The sequence below is a fragment of the Daphnia magna genome, unplaced genomic scaffold, assembly GCF_020631705.1.
Source record: "Daphnia magna isolate NIES unplaced genomic scaffold, ASM2063170v1.1 Dm_contigs120, whole genome shotgun sequence".
Taxonomy (NCBI): domain Eukaryota; kingdom Metazoa; phylum Arthropoda; class Branchiopoda; order Diplostraca; family Daphniidae; genus Daphnia; species Daphnia magna.
In genome coordinates, this window is record NW_025533130.1 from 36,774 (window position 1) to 53,329 (window position 16,556).

The window sequence follows — 16,556 nt, forward strand, 5'->3', positions numbered from 1 at the left end:
TTTTCCGTATACATCGTTGCCTAGTCATCAGTGGTGTACAACCATGATAACTCTACAGTTAAACAAATTATGGTTATCTTTATTAGTTATGCTACTTTGCACTCCTTTCATTGATGATGAGTAAACTTGGGACGCGTAAAATAGCAAATTAAAGGAATTTTGAATCGTCAAAACAACAAAACTACTCTAAAAACAACATGTGTACTTCATTTTCGGGAGCCTTCTGGTGGTAATCAGCTAGTTATAAGCCTTGTGCGGGACCATATGGAAAATTCACCCGACTCCCCACTTGGCGTGCCCTTTGGTTACTACTCAGACACGCAGATTGCAGTGAAATTGATAAACTTCAAAAACCGACTGTTCTCACCCAGGATCAAACTGAGCACCTTCAGCGTGTGAGGCCGACGTGATAACCGCTACAATATGAGAACACGAATTTTAAAATAGCATCCTTTTTATAAAAGGGTTTTACAACCGAATCTAAGTTAACAATATAATATATATAACCACATCAGAACTGGATGCAAATTATGTCTTGTTCCCACCCAGGATCGAACTGAGGACCTTCAGCGTGTTAGGCCGACGTGATATCCACACTATGAGAACTGAACTATATGCATTGATTGAACCCAAGTTTCGATTAAGACCACATGGAATTGAACGCCCAACGTGGGGCTCGAACCCACGACCCTGAAATTAAGAGTCTCATGCTCTACCGACTGAGCTAGCCAGGCACATGTTAATAATTAACGCAAACAGAAACGATCCCAACAATCCATTGAGTATTTCTTCTGTCAAAGGAACGGTGGAGTCCTAAAGAAAAATAACAACTTAAATAAATTTTTTTGTGTGTGATTCATACGTTTGATTTCCAGCAAGACATGAAACAGCTGCCTCCACATATGGAAAGGAGGTGGGTTAGACCATGATGTATATCGGGAGTAGTAACGGCTGCAGAATCAGTTGAGCTACGCGTGTTAAGCTCCAGAGATGGCGTTTGCGGCTGGTTAATTGGAATTTCTGAAGAGAGGTAATGAGAGAAAGAAAGCAAAGATTCAAGGGTTAAGGTAATGAAAGTAAACGTTTCCGAACTAGCCCTTCCTCTTTATCACACGTGTCCATAAGGTAGATCACGTGATACAAACTTTTACCCTAAATTTCTCCAACGATGAATTGTAAACGAATATTTCCCAAATGAGCATTGGATTCGTCTCAGTGATACGAATAAAATGTAAATTATTTGATTCGATAAAACCTAAAATATTTGTTAGTTTGGAACTTACCAGCCGCGACGCCATCTCTGGAGCAGAACGAGTGTAGCTCAATTTCTTCCGTGAGAAGAGTACTTCCATTTCTACTCCTGGTAAACTTGATGGTGGTACCGAAGGGAAAAAATATTTAAAAACATCAGCGCCATCTGACGTCTGGAAGAAGCCGTCTGTTTCCGGTTTTATTTACTAAACATTTGTATCCTGTCACTGACAGTAGCAGCATAAACTAGATAAATGGTGCCCCATTGTTGTTTCTGGGATTACCAAAAGGGTTGGAGAATGAACACATTACGTTTCTCTCAGTCGTAAAGAAGCACAAAGTTTCCGTCTCCCCCAATTAATTCAGATGCCTTTGTGGCGCAATTGGCTAGCGCGTTCGGCTGTTAACAGACGTGTCTAACTGATCTCCCAAGAGTGACATCTTGCGGTGAGTCAAAAAAAACTGTTTTGTTCCTTTTTTTTCTCTCTCTCTCTTCTGGTTGTATTGTATCTTGTAATTCGTTTGTTTCCCTTGTTTGTTTGTTAAGGCGCCATTTTGGTATTGGCCCTTTTTTTTCTTTTTGCCTTTTTCTTTCCTCTTTGCCCCTTTGTTGTGGGTAAAATGGGAACGGAATCCCCAGACGTCTGGCCACGTACTGCCGAAATCTCTTTTGGTAATACTGAAGTGACCAGGCATGAATTCTACGAATGTTTCGAGCATGATAGTAATGAATCTGACAGCATCATTGATGCTGTTTCTCGCCTACCAGGGCGAGCCTTTTGCGTTTTCCGAATTGGGTTCAAGACCGTCAAAGACCATATTGAATTCTTGAATAAATTTAGTGCAAAAGAATCTGTAGTCATTAGTGGCAAGGAGGTCCGAATTAGAGTTAGAGATAGGTCAGTTAACCTCGTACGCGTTAGAATTCAACATTTCAAATTCGATGATGACCTTAGCCTGCTAAACAAGAGATTGCGCGAGTTTGGAGTGATTTCTCGGGTGTTTTGGGACACGTATCAGGATAGGTCGCTTCCAAGGTGGAACGGGATAAAGACTGGAGTTGTCAATGTGGATATGGAGATCCACAAGGGCATCCCATCTTTTATAACCTTTGGAAGCTACCAGGATCCACTAATGGTGTCTTATGCAGGACAAATGCACACATGCCGCATGTGTGATTCTCCCACCCATGTCTTAGCTAATTGCCCCAAGCAACCCCGTAGTTTAACCACCCCAGGACCATTTTAAAAGGCTCAATGGGAACACGTAGCTATGATAGTGTACTAACAAATCGTGGGACAGTTAAAATTGTTAGGAAGCCCCAGGAGACAGGGCCGACTGGTGGCGGGAAAATGCCAATTGCTCCAACTGTTGACGCTGATTCATTTCCCGAGTTAGCCCAGAGGTCAACGATGTCGACTGTAGTCGTTTTTGATAAAGCTCCGGAGGATCCAATTTCGAAACCCGATGAAGCTGAGTCTCTTTCTGACACCGATTCTGACGCTGAAGACACTAGCTGTGTGGATTCGTCTGTGGCGTCTCATTCGGTAAGGTAAAAGAAAATGAAAGAGACGAGGGAATTCCGCGACCAACAAAAACAATAAAAAAAGGAGTCGTACTGCCTCTTCCCATTCCCTCGTCGAGGAAGCCGAGGAAATAGAAACCGGTGTAGCTCGTTTGGATGAACTCGGATCTCCGACTCGAGAGGTTTTAGTTTCGATACCGGGTGTGGAAACCAATTCTTTTCCCACCCTTTCGGGGGGACGATGTGCCACTCGATACAATTGCACCTGGAGTACCATCTATTCCATCCATGATAGATCAGATGGATAACGATGTGGAAGAAGAGATGGATGCAACTGAGCTGTGTTCGGTTTCAAACCCTGGGGAAGACATTTCCTTTTCTGATGGGAGTATTCAGCCAGGCCCCAAATTGTTTGATTTGTGTGTTTGTTTACGTGTGTGGGGACCTTCCCTCCCCCCTTTTGGCAGTTTGTTTACATTGTCTAGGGGACAATGGCTGCCAAGTGGCTCAATAGTGTAGATATTGATTTTGGGGTTCAATTCCCGAGATTGAGTATGCGTACAGTTCATGGTTTCGTGCGTAGTTTGAAGGTTGAGCCACAGGATCTCTTAGGCCTAGTTGCTGTGCTAGATACGAGAAACCAGGTCGCTATAATTACGTTTACATCAGAGGCATACACCTCAAGTTTTTTGTCCCAACACAGTGGTATCGTCAGGACCGAATTGGAGGGGAAAGAAGTTTGCGTAGTCATAAGGGATAGCAATATCCAAGAGAAATTTGTTCGAATTGCAGGGATTCCACAGAATCTAGACTTGGGAGTAGTTCAGACCCGTCTAAAGAACTTTGGGAATGTAATTGAAGCTCGGTGGGAACGCTATCGGGTGTCAGAGGATGAAGTTTTATACCCTGTCCTTGCCACTTGGATGATCGTACGAATGACGGTGACGAAAAACATTCCGTCATACATTACAATTGGGAGTTATCGTGCCATGGTAAAGTATGACGGACAAAAGCCTACTTGCAGACTTTGTGACGATGAGACCCACTTTAGCTACAACTGCCCGACATTAAAACGAAACCAGGAACCCACCATTGTCCAAAAACCTGTTCCCAAAATGACTAAAAAGACAGAGACCATTACACAGAATCCCGTAGTAATTCCCTTAGCTAAACATTCCATGGTTTCCAAGGTACCTTTGGAGGGTGAATTGCAAGATTCACCCTCAGGAGGGACTCAAAATTTGGAAACTGAAACCATGGAATGTAGCACTCTTACCAGTTCCTTGACTGTACCTTCTGAAGACAACCCTTCGAAACCAATTATGAAATCCCAAATGACAGCCCCTGACACAGAGACACAAGACCAAGAACCAATGACAATTATAATGGAATCGATGGAACCCGACATGGGGGAAATTGAGACCATGGGACCTGACAAAACAAAGGACCCCCTGAGAATTCCCACGGTACCACGAAACAAACGCTTCAAACCTACTTTGACGGCCCAGAATTCTAAACCTTCCTCAGGCATTCACCGACTCATAAAAACCTAACAAATGACTTCAAGACTAAAAATCGCTTCTATCAACATTGGAGGTATTAGGTCAGTCGAGCGACGTCAAATTCTTTTAAATTTCTGCAGGGACGGTAATCTAGATATCGTTGGACTTCAAGAGGTAGCCTTTCATTCTTGTCCAATTATTGAAAGCTGTTACCACTTGCTAGCAAATGTCGGTCCCAACAAAAACGGAACAGCCATTCTCATTAAGCATGGTCTGGAATATTCTCGATTGCTTCTTGAACCTGATGGAAGGCTTATCTCTATCGACGTAAAATGTTTTACGTTTATTAATATTTATGCCCCGTCAGGTAAACAGGCTAAGAACGAGAGAAACACTTTTCTTCGACAAACCGTTCCTGCCTACTCAGTTACCACTCGACTGCCCTTCGTGTTGATGGGCGATTTTACTGCGTTGACGACATCCAAGATAGGGCAATACCCAGTCTCTCCCTATCCCCAGTAGTGTCGTTAGCTATGCTTTAAAGGAGATGGTTACTGGTCTCGATCTGGTAGACATCTGGAAAAAGCTAAATCATAGTGAACCAGGTCACACTTTCCATTACCATTCGGGTTCTTCTAGGCTTGATAGGATTTATGCTAGTCGATCTTTTGCAGATAAATTTTTAAATATTTCTTTTGCAGTCTTTATCGATTAGTGACCATCAGTCAGTTCAAACAACACTTACTTGCAATCTCGATCTCCCGAATCGTAGCAGATCCTCTGCCGGGTTGTGGAAACTAAATACTTTGATATTGTCAGAAGAAGGTTATCAGAAATATGTAACTAATTTCATTCAGGAATCTGCTAATCATCCTCTTAGGGAAAGCAATGTAGCAAATTGGTGGGAGAGTGTCCTGAAACCAGGTATCAAGCGCATTTCGGTAGATTATTCTAGGCAAAGAGCAAGACTGATAAGAGAAACTAAGTTTTCTATCAGTCTTGCATTCAGGAGTTGGCCGAAGCAGACACCTTTGATTGGGTTGCCTTTCACCAGTTGAGGAAATTCTCGAAGTCTTGGGAGGAGAGCACACTTAAAAGGTATGGGATTCGTTCCCGCTGCTTCGAGGGCCCAGAGGTAGAAGAAGCAAGTATTTTTCATGTAAATAGAGCCAGAATTAACTACCGTAAGTGTCGCATTGATAAAATTATTGCCTCTAATGGCACTTGCTTATCGACCAAAGAGGACATTTCAGCAGAGATTGTTTCACATTTTACAAAAATTTTTAAAAATCAACCTCCTCCTGACACACTGGCAGAGACTGAGTTCCTTAGGGAGTAAGAGATTGCTTTAAGCCAACCCCAAACCTAACGGCACCGATTTCGCTTCTTGAGATTAGAGCTGCTCTAATAGCAATGAAGTCAAACAAGTCTCCTGGCACCGATGGCATTCCTTACGAGTTTTACGTAGAATTTTGGGACGTGATCGCCCCCATTTCTTGGATATTGTCACGATCCGTCTGTTCTCTAATGCTTTAGTTCTTTAGTTGAGCGCTAGATGGCTTCGCGGCGACCTCACTTTCCTCTTTAACCCTTTTCCCCCTAGCAGATTCTGTCTACTTGTTGCGTCGGTCGGTCGCATCTGTCCTCTCGTCCGAGTTTGCTCTTTTTTTTTGTATGTTGCTTGTGTGTTAGCGTGTGAGAGTGCGTGTGTGTAAGTTGGTGGTAGACCCATTAGGGGCATCATCGGCGTAGTGTTAGAGTAGAATAGTGTAGAGCCGATGGTGAAAACCACCGCCTTGTCCTGTGCCGTGTCGATTGGCCAGCATTGCGGTGCCTTTTGCAAGTGGTTTCTCAACAACGAGTGTGCTAATTTGATTGCCCGTGACAATGGTGGAGATGCAGGGTATAGTTACACTCGTTGTTTGAGAAAAATTTTAAATTTTGATTCTGTGTGTGTAAAAAAAAACTTGGGCAAAATTTCGATGAAAATTGTGGCGTCTCATCGTCGACGTTCTAGACTCAACTTTTGTTCCTTACGTTGATGTTGCGTGTTAATGAGTCACACGGTCAACGATTTTTCCCCTGCCGTTGTGTTGATGTTGGTGTTGGGTTTAGGCGGACGCTAATTCGATTTTTATTAAATTCTTTTATGATTTCAATTCTAATTTTGTTTTGCTTTTACTTAGATTTTGTGTCGAAGATTGTCTGCTTTTGGGTCTAGTTTTTGGATTTTGAAGGCCCTCGTTTTGATTTGTGTGTGATCAAACCCAAAGGCTTTTGTTTTAGGTTTGCGAAATCTGGGCCGTATGGTGGAACCATCACTTCAAGTTATGGCGAATCGTGGAGCCATTGAACAGAAGAAAGAAGAGTCAAGATTGTGATCCAGTGTTTCGTCAAAAGCCGTTTAGGCTTAGTGCGTCAAGTGAAAAAGTGAGTGGGAGACGAGCTGAAGAAAAGACGCCTAGTGCGGTGGAGTGATCAGCTATCTCGAGCTGTAGATCAAGAGCAGCATTGCGAAAAAGACGCTTCATCAACAACTTAATTAAGAGACGAAAGAGTGGGCGGTCATGTTCTCTCCGCTCTCGCCGAAGATTGAAGTCTCCGACTCGACTTGATTTGTAGTTAAATTGTGTGATTTGTTGTGTGGCCAATTTAACGTGTATCATGTATGTTTGGCTTGTTGGACTGATTTGATTTTGTTGTGTCGTGAAGAGGTTGGACCGTCACGGCAGAGTGAGACTGTGACGTGGAGAGGTTGGACCGCCACGACAGGGGTCTTCACTGTGAGGATCCTGTGTGCGCATGAGAGAGTTTGGAAGATGGTACCTTCCAACAGTTTGCGGAAGCTTCCGGGGAAGATGCGTCTTCCTTGTGTGTGTTGAGTTGGAGTGCACTTAGTTGTAAGTTACTGCTAAGTAAGAGTAGAGTAAAAGCTAAGAATAAGACTAAGGCTAGGAGTAGTATAAGGGCTAAGAATAAGACGTGTTAATTTTGTTTTGAATGTTGTGTGTATGCCTGTATAGTGCTTAATTAATTCCTTTGTTGTTTCATGTTGATGATCGGGACGATCATTCTTCGTGGAGGGGAGAAATGTCACGATCCGTCTGTTCTCTAATGCTTTAGTTCTTTAGTTGAGCGCTAGATGGCTTCGCGGCGACCTCACTTTCCTCTTTAACCCTTTTTCCCCTAGCAGATTCTGTCTACTTGTTGCGTCGGTCGGTCGCATCTGTCCTCTCATCCGAGTTTGCTCTTTTTGTCTGTATGTTGCTTGTGTGTTAGCGTGTGAGAGTGCGTGTGTGTAAGTTGGTGGTAGACCCATTAGGGGCATCATCGGCGTAGTGTTAGAGTAGAATAGTGTAGAGCCGATGGTGAAAACCACCGCCTTGTCCTGTGCCGTGTCGATTGGCCAGCATTGCGGTGCCTTTTGCAAGTGGTTTCTCAACAACGAGTGTGCTAATTTGATTGCCCGTGACAATATGTTTAATCATATCCTAGAAAGGGAATCTCTGGCGTCTTCGCAGGGCCAAGCGGCGATCAGGCTAATTCCCAAATCTTCAGGACTTTTGTGGAATTTCTAATTTTCGGCCAATTTCTCTTTTGAATTGTGACTACAAAGTCATGGCATCTGTCTTAGCGAGACGATTGAGGCAGACACTGTCATCTACCATAGGGCCTCATCAAAAGGTGGGGGGGGTACCTGGTAGATTGATTTTTGATAACTTAAGTCTTTATAGAGATGTCATTCAATTCGTTGATGACCGGGGATGTCATGACTCTTCCAACTTTTCGATTCGGGGTATGGGCGCTGCCATTGTTGGAGTTGACTTTGAAAAGGCCTACGACCTGGTTAACAGGGAAGTCCTCTGGAGGATTCTGGATGTTATGGGTTACCCCACCACTTTCGTCCGTTGGTTACAGACTATGTATTCTGTAACAGGAATGTCAATCCTCAACGGATCGGAGGTGGCTGGGGTGATTAGTGATATTCAGTCGATTCGCCAGGGATGCCCCCTATCTGTCCATCTCTTTGTTCTATACATTGAGCCTTTGCTTGTGCGTTTATCTCGAGTTCTCAAGGGTATATCATTGTTTAATGAAAAACTCACTGTCAGAGCCTTTGTTGATGACGTCACCATTTTCGTTTCTTGTGACGAAGATTTTACCAGGGCAGGACAAATCCTTGATATGTTCTGTCAGTGGACAAAGGCAAGGATGAATAAGGAGAAAACAAAAGCCCTGGGACTCGGGACTAGGAGCTCTAGATCAATTTGGCCTCTTGAGTGGCTTGTGTCGGCGCCAAAATTGTCCCTGTTAGGAATTAAATTTTCCCATCCATAGTAGAGACAGCTAGTAGGGTTTGGAATGATGCATTTAGCTCTTTAAATGGTATTCTGCGAGAGAATGCCAGTCGACGGTTTAATATTTACCAGAGGGTAATGTTCCTTAAGTCGAAGGTTCTCTCCGGAACTGTGTACTTTGCACAGGTATTACTTTGTAATAAAAAAATGGCTGACCAGATTTCGAAGGCTGTCATGAAATTTCTATGGATGGGGAAAGTAGAAAGGCCGAAGAAAACCGTAATTTTCCGTACTGTCAAAGAGGGGGGACTGGGAATGGTCAACACACACCTCTTTTACCGTTCCCTTTTCCTCTGCCACTTGTACAAAGTCCTGACAGGGCCCAGCAGTCCAGAAAGCTCTCTACTTCGTTATTGGATGTCCTTTCCTCTCCGAACCTTATTGCCACTCTACAAGGACAACACCACACCTGTAGCAGTCATGAAGAGACCCTATTACCTTCAGGAACCCCTGCATCAAATCAAGCAACTTTTCGCATCTTCCATTCTGGTGCAGGGGAATCCAATGGTTCATCGAAAAACCTACAACCATTGGATCCTGGAGGAAACGACAATGGGAAAGCTGGAGATCCTGAGGCCTAATCTGGATTGGCCACGTATCTGGAAGGAGACTGCATCCCTTTCAACTAACATCAGAGAGACCATGTTCCTGTTCAACCAGCAACTTCTCCCTACCAGGACCAGATGCCATCGGTTGGACCCCACCAAGGATGCAACATGCCCATTCTGCAATGAAGACCCCGAAACCGATGAGCATCTGATGTACCAGTGTCCTGAACGCCTCATCGTTTGGAGCTGGTTGGAAGGAACTATGCGTCAGATGGGCTGCAGTTCGTCAAAGGAAGATTTGATACGTGGCTATTTTGGACCAATAGGAAATCTCCAGTTTTCTTTCACTCTTCTGGCTGCTTACCTCTTCATCACCTGGAAGGAAAGAAGTCACCTTCGCATCCCACGTCAAGAAGAAGTAGAGAGCCTATGGAAAGCCCTCTTCGTCAACCTAGATCCCTATGTCCTACCTAATCTTTACCATAAATTTTAGTATATTTTGTTTATTTTTGTTTATTTTGTATTTCCTTTTCCCAACATCAATGGCCTTTGTATATTTTTGTTAATATTTTCTGTTACCAAGTCTTCTGCTACCAATTCTTCTGCTTTGTTTACTTTTGTTTTGTTTTATTTTACGGTATTATCCCACCTCAAAACACATTGCATTTGTTTGTTTTTGTTTTGTTTATTATTAGAGTCCCCAGCATTGCCACATTTTCGTCTACATCCCTTTTGCTAACATCTGCATCCGGTGACCAAAATTTTTTTTTTTTTTTTGCTTCGTTTGTTTTAATGCCCCAATTAGCTGATAACAAAAGATAATAAAAGAGAATTTTACAAAAAAAAAGAAGGCTGGTGGTTCGTTCCCACCCAGGGGCGTAGCATAGGAGTTTTTACATATTCTTTTTTATCCTTAGAGACTCCTTATGATAGGTTAAGAATCATCTGTATCTTTTCCGTATACATCGTTGCCTAGTCATCAGTGGTGTACAACCATGATAACTCTACAGTTAAACAGATTATGGTTATCTTTATTAGTTATGCTACTTTGCACTCCTTTCATTGATGATGAGTAAACTTGGGACGCGTAAAATAGCAAATTAAAGGAATTTTGAATCGTCAAAACAACAAAACTACTCTAAAAACAACATGTGTACTTCATTTTCGGGAGCCTTCTGGTGGTAATCAGCTAGTTATAAGCCTTGTGCGGGACCATATGGAAAATTCACAATGTGACATAGCGCACTTGACATGGTCTAACCCTCCTTTCCATATGTGGAGGCAGCTGTTTCATGTCTTGCTGGAAATCAAACGTATGAATCACACACAAAAAAAAATTTATTTAAGTTGTTATTTTTCTTTAGGACTCCACCGTTCCTTTGACAGAAGAAATACTCAATGGATTGTTGAGATCGTTTCTGTTTGCGTTAACCATTAACTTGTGCCTGGCTAGCTCAGTCGGTAGAGCATGAGACTCTTAACCTCAGGGTCGTGGGTTCGAGCCCCACGTTGGGCGTTCAATTCCATGTGGTCTTAATTGAAACTTGGTTTCAATCAATTCGTATAATTCAGTTCCCATAGTGTAGTGGTTATCACGTCGGCCTAACACGCTGAAGGTCAAGTGCGCTAGTGGCTTGGTTTCTGAGTCCTTCACAAGATGGCCTAACACGGCAGAACACCACCTACCTAACAGGTTTCGTTCAGGGAAAACGCACATAGTTTAAGCCGTGTTAACAAAATAATTGGACATCAAATACTGAAAGCATATTATTCATTTATTTCTTTCACATGAACTATGGGAGTTTCTACTCTTGGTACAGATCACCAGATTTTAGTTGCGCGTGCTAACAAATTAAGTTGTTTATTCATTTAGGTAGTAAAGAGTTTACGGTATCATAGGATTGTTTCTCGATCGAATGTGTTGAATATACATACATGCCTCGATAGCGCAGTAGGCAGCGCGCGAGTCTCATAATCTCGAGGTCGTGAGTTCGAACCTCTCTCGGGGCAGTGTTAAGTAAAGTAACTAAATTTTTTCCACTAACAGTCAATCTCTGTAAGAGCTGGTTGGTTTCTAAATGCTGCATGTAAAACAAGAAATACCACGGTACGATAATAAAGGTTCTACCGAGATTTGAATTCAGATTGTCAGAGTCAGAGTCTGAAGTGCTAACCATTACACCATAGAACCACTACTAACAAATGATCAAACACCATAGAATCACTTATAACAAATTAGCCTTTCTTAATTGAATGCAGCAATCAATGTTTTCTCAAGGATGTACACTTGACTATGACTATGGCATCGAAATTGACCTCTAGTTTAAGTTTCCCGACGAAGATGGGATTCGAACCCACGCGTGCAATGCACAATGGATTAGCAGTCCATCACCTTAACCACTCGGTCACCTCGTCTGATTACTTTCACCACGTTGAGGTATTGAGCCCTAATGCGTTAGCGGATAATTCAATATCATACAAACTTAACGAAAACACCGGTAATGAGAACTCGCTGGAAAGAAAACTCTTCAAATTACGCCCGATGAGGGAATTGAACCCTCGACCTCAGGATTAAAAGTCCCGCGCTCTACCAACTGAGCTAACCGGGATAAGTAATACATGCCTATGTTATTCAATACATTAACACCACGTAGTTTCTTTGATCATGCGACGACAAATTATGAAACCCACATATTTTCAAATAAGTCTTACATTACCTTGATCCAAAATCACGGTATCCATGTCTCGAAAAATGAAGAAGCCGACAAATTTTCCAATTTTTTTTATCTTGGTCGAAAATAAGGGTGTCCATGTCACGCAAAATGAGGAAACCTTCAAACAAACCAAAAACAAAAAATCTTACATTGCTTTGATTCCAAATAACGGTCATCGTAGCAAACCAGCAAAGATGAAAACAGCGTTTTTTTTTTTTTTTTTAATACGTTTAGGTGCCACTGGCCATGGCTTGTTGCCACTGGTTACAGTTTACGGGCCGCCATAGTAGGGGCCCTTACACACCGTTGCGTCTTTGTGTATTGGATACTTATAGTTTAAATAGATACAATCAAAATTAATAGACGTTTAGGGGGGGGGGTTGGATTAGATGGGTTGTTAGATTCGTTCTATGATCTTGGTGTCCGTGATGTATTTGATGAGTGCTTTCGCGATTTTTCCTTGGGTGTGTTTAGGGATGTTGAAGTTTATGCCCGTTAGTGTTGGTACCTCTAGGGGTAGGTTGAGTTCTTCCAACGCGTCGCTTAGTTCTCTTCTTTCTCTGGAGTAGTGTGGACAGTGTATGAGTACGTGTTCGGTGTTTTCTTTTTCTGCGCATCCATTTGGACATTCCGGCTGGACGTTCATGTCCCATTTACTGATGGTGGCATTTAGTTTATTGTGGCCACTTCGCAGTCTCATCAGTGCAGTTTGTATGGCTCTATTCCTGTGTGTATGCCAAGTGCATACGCCCATTCGGTTTCTATTTGTTACGGCTTGGTTGGTGGAGTTTTGTTTTATTTTTTCGAGTGTTCTGTTTTGGTGTTTGTTTTTTATTTTCGTTAGGATTTCTGCCATGTTGGGTGAGTGCGTCATCGTCGCCCCGTCGTCTGCACTTCTTCTGATGTTTGCTAGCTGGTCTGCGATTTCATTTCCTCTTATTCCAGAATGACTTGGTATCCAATATAGGTTAATTTTTGTTCCTGCTGACTTGAGATTGTTTATTTCTTGTATTATTTCAGGTATGGATGTGCTTGTTTCCCATTTGAAGTTGGAGATTGCTTGGATAGCTGACTTGGAGTCTGTTAATATGGTGATTTCGTTCCAGATTTGATTGTATGTACACTTCAGTGTTTGTTTAATGGCAGCTAGTTCTGCATTAAGGCTGTTGGTGGGTTCTGTTAGTAACCATGCTTTTTTAAAGTCTGTTTCAGGTATATATACAGCACAGGTGGTCTTCAGTGTCTTCAGACAAGTTGATCCGTCAGTGAAGATGGCTATGTGGTCTTTATGTTCACTGTTCCTAATCTCAAGGAACATCGTTGAGGTGAGTGCGGTGTTGTTGATAGCTTTTTTCTTGTTCAATGGGAAGTAACCCGTATTTATTTCAAACAGGTTCCATGGTGCTATTGGATGAGTGTAAGGTTGGTGTGTGGGCTCTGGCAATTGGGGGATTATTCCATCTTCTACTGCGTTGAGATGCCTTATTATTGCAGGTAAGCTTCTCACTTTCCATTCTGTCTTGTTGTTTACAAGAGTGTGCATTGCTTGGTATGCTGGGTTCCATGGTTTTCTTGAAAGTTTAGCCAGATATTTGGTGGCGAGTAAGTTCCATCTATCACTTATGGCTGTGATTCCTGTTTCTAGTTGGATTAGGGCAGTGGGGGGTTGATTTAAAGCAACCTAGGATGGATCTTACTATCTGGTTTTGGGTAGTTTCCAGTTTGTTGACTCTGGTTTTTGGCATTGTGGATAGGATGATGGACCCGTAGTCTACTTTACTGCGAATAATGGCTACGTAGATGCGGATGAGTAGTTTGAGTTGTAAGGCTGACTTTCCGTATGTTAGGGTTTCTAACAGATTTGCCCGACGTTGGATGCTTGCATTTACGTATTCAGTGTGGTTTTTCCATGTTAGTTTAGAATCGAAAATTATTCCAAGGAATTTAAATTCTTTTCTTTCCGTGATGGCAGTGTTGTATAGCGTTAGATTGAGGTCTGGTTCTCTCGCCTTCTTTCTTGTGAAGTTAACTGCGACGCATTTTGGAACCAAGAACTTCAGTTTTCACAGGCCAGCCCATTCTTCTATTTTTCTGAGATAGCATTGTAGTGACCGTTCTGTTTCCGATTTTTTAACTGCAGTTGAGTGGATTTCAATGTCGTCAGCGAACATTGAGATTTCGCAATTGCTAGTTGGTGCTGGGAAGTCTGCCATCATTATGTTAAACAGTAGTGGGCTGAGGACGCATCCCTGGGGCACGCCTCTCTTTAGTGTTCTTTCGGCTGATATTTCATTGTCGGTTCTTACTGCGATTGTTCTTTCGGTTAGGAGATTTTGGATCCATCTCACAATTGCTCCTGTGATTTTGGATTTTGTGATTTTGTAGATGAGTCCCGTGATCCATGTGCTATCATATGCCTTTTCTATATCAAGGAATACCGCCGTTGTGGATTTGTTTTCGTTGAATCCGTTGTTGATTGCAGACTCTAGACGTATTAGATTATCAGTTGTTGTACACCCGTTCCTAAACCCGGTCTGGAATTTTGGGAGGAGTCGATTTTTTTCAGCATACCATTTTAATCTGTTATTCATTATTCTTTCCAGGACTTTGCAGAGGCATGATGTGAGGGATATTGGCCTATAGGAATCAGGCGAATTCGGTGGCTTGTTCGGCTTTGGTATGGGTACGACGATGGCATTCTTCCATTCTGGGGGTAAGTATCCGGAGCTGAACGAGATGTTTAGTAGTTCTAGTAGGGTACATCGATTTTCTTTGTCAAGCTTTGTAATCATTTCATTATGGACTTTATCTCTTCCCATAGCTTTATTGGGAAGTCCATTGATGCTTATATTCAACTCCGTTATGGAAATGGGTAGGTTGAGCGGGTGGATTACATTGTTGTCGATTGCATCCTGTATGATTTGATTATACAGTTCGGTGCGGCCGTCCTTTCTCTCTTCTTTTTCCATCGGGCAGAATTGGTTAAGTAGTGTTTGTGCTTTTTCGGCAGGGTTGGTTGTTAGTTCTCCATTGCTTTTGGTGATGGGTGTGGTGCTGTGGTGACTTGGTTGTCCATTCATTGTGTGTTTCGTAAATTTCCAGAAGGCGGATGTATTCTTGTCCATGGACGAGATGTAGTTGCTCCAGGATTGGTTCTTTGCTGATATAATTGTTTTTCTTTTAATTGCTTCTAGTTTGTTAAGATGGGTTTTGTCTGCTGGGAGAAGTGTTGTACGCCATTTTTTGTATGCCTTCCGTGCTGCTTTTGTTGTTGTTTTGCAGAGGGCGGTCCACCAAGGTTTGTTTGATTCCTTTTTTCTTTTGCGGGTGAGAAGTATTTATAGGATGTTTCCATTAAGGTTGTGTAATAGCTTTTGAATGCTTCCTCCGGGGATGTAGCTGCATTTAGAGATGTTGGTGTAACATTTCGTTTTATTTCCTTGTTCCAGTTTTCCCACTTGTGTTTGTTGAATTTCCAATGGTCGTTTTGTGGAGTTAAGTGGAGGGGAGTTGGTGTTTAGTTGTATGATAATAGGGAGGTGGTCGCTACCCCAGTATGTTTCGGTGTGGATGTCGGTACAATAGGCCAGGTCTGGGGAAGTAAACGTTAGGTCTATGGTTGAGTTGTGTCTTCCGTTTGGATTTGGTCGGGTTCCTAGGTTCTTCGGGGTGCAGAGAATTAATCTGTTATCATTTAGAAGTAGGTCCGTCACATCTCTGCCGCATCTATTTTGTTGGTGGTGGTCTTCCCATACTTCTGAATGGGCATTCAAATCCCTCCGATTACTAAGCTGTTTTTGGTTGCGTTTAGGATGTCCGTTAGTTCTTGGTAAGTGTTTAGGTTCCCGTCTGGGCAATATATTGATACTATATCTATTGCTTTGTTGTTTTTTAGGTAGATGGTGGCTCCTACGGCTTCTATGTTTGGTGATTGTGGAAGAGATATGGAGGTCGCTCGTATATTCTTTTTGGTGAGGATCGCTACGCCTCCACCGTGATTGTTCCGGTTTAGGTAGAACGTATTGAACGATGAGAACTTAGGTACGTATCCATCTTTCCAAAAAGTTTCACTGATTATAACAATGTGTGGGTCATGGTATCTTATGTTGTATTTGAATTCTTGTAATTTTGCTTTATAAAGACTTCGGGCATTCCATTGGATGATCTTGATCGGCTTAATCATTTTCGACTTTTATCTGTAGTGTTAGTTGGTGGTTTGTTGGGTGGTTTGGCGGGTGGTCGGATGCTTTGGAGGAGGGCTGTGATTGCTGACAGTTGGGTATTGTTAGAGGTGAATCCAGATTCCATATCCTTTTTGATTTTTTTCGATTGTCGATGGCAGGTTGGTGAGTGGGGTTATTTTCTCTTGTATGTCTGCTACTGTATCTTCGAGGGCTGCGATCCTTGCTGTTGTAGTGGGTTGTATTATGGTAATTCCTTCGATTTGTTTCCTTAGGTAGTCGATTTCGCGACGGAGGTCTTCTACTTCAGGGTCGGTGTTGGTGGAGGTTTTGAATTTTGGTAGCTGGGTTGGTCTCATGGGTTCCGGGTTGTTCAGGATTTTGCTGGCTTCTGTGATGGGGATCCTATTTTCGTAGGCAAATTTAATTATCTGTTGCCTGTTGTTGTACTTGGGGCACTCCATTGTCACTGCTGGA

At 42.6% G+C, this 16,556-nt stretch overlaps 2 protein-coding genes, 1 non-coding gene and 2 pseudogenes across 3 annotated transcripts; 2 read left to right on the forward strand and 3 right to left on the reverse strand.

Moving 5' to 3' along the window:
* Positions 1 to 1,851: 1,851 nt before the first annotated feature.
* On the forward strand, positions 1,852 to 2,686 carry LOC123466838 (annotated as a pseudogene).
* Positions 2,687 to 3,267: 581 nt separating this feature from the next.
* LOC123466839 lies at positions 3,268 to 4,329 on the forward strand. The gene is made up of 3 exons (XM_045166970.1): positions 3,268 to 3,401; positions 3,462 to 3,855; positions 3,967 to 4,329. Exons 1-3 carry the CDS (start codon positions 3,268 to 3,270, stop codon positions 4,327 to 4,329), a joined length of 891 nt encoding a protein of 296 aa, XP_045022905.1.
* Positions 4,330 to 11,517: 7,188 nt separating this feature from the next.
* Positions 11,518 to 11,599, reverse strand: Trnas-gcu. Its single transcript has one exon. It is a non-coding gene; the product is annotated as a tRNA-Ser (tRNA).
* A 696-nt stretch (positions 11,600 to 12,295) lies between these two features.
* On the reverse strand, positions 12,296 to 13,502 carry LOC123466852. Its single transcript, XM_045166980.1, has one exon. It carries the CDS (start codon positions 13,439 to 13,441, stop codon positions 12,296 to 12,298), a length of 1,146 nt encoding a protein of 381 aa, XP_045022915.1. The 5' UTR covers positions 13,442 to 13,502.
* A 1,343-nt stretch (positions 13,503 to 14,845) lies between these two features.
* LOC123466840 lies at positions 14,846 to 16,081 on the reverse strand (annotated as a pseudogene).
* Between the last annotated feature and the right edge of the window lie 475 nt (positions 16,082 to 16,556).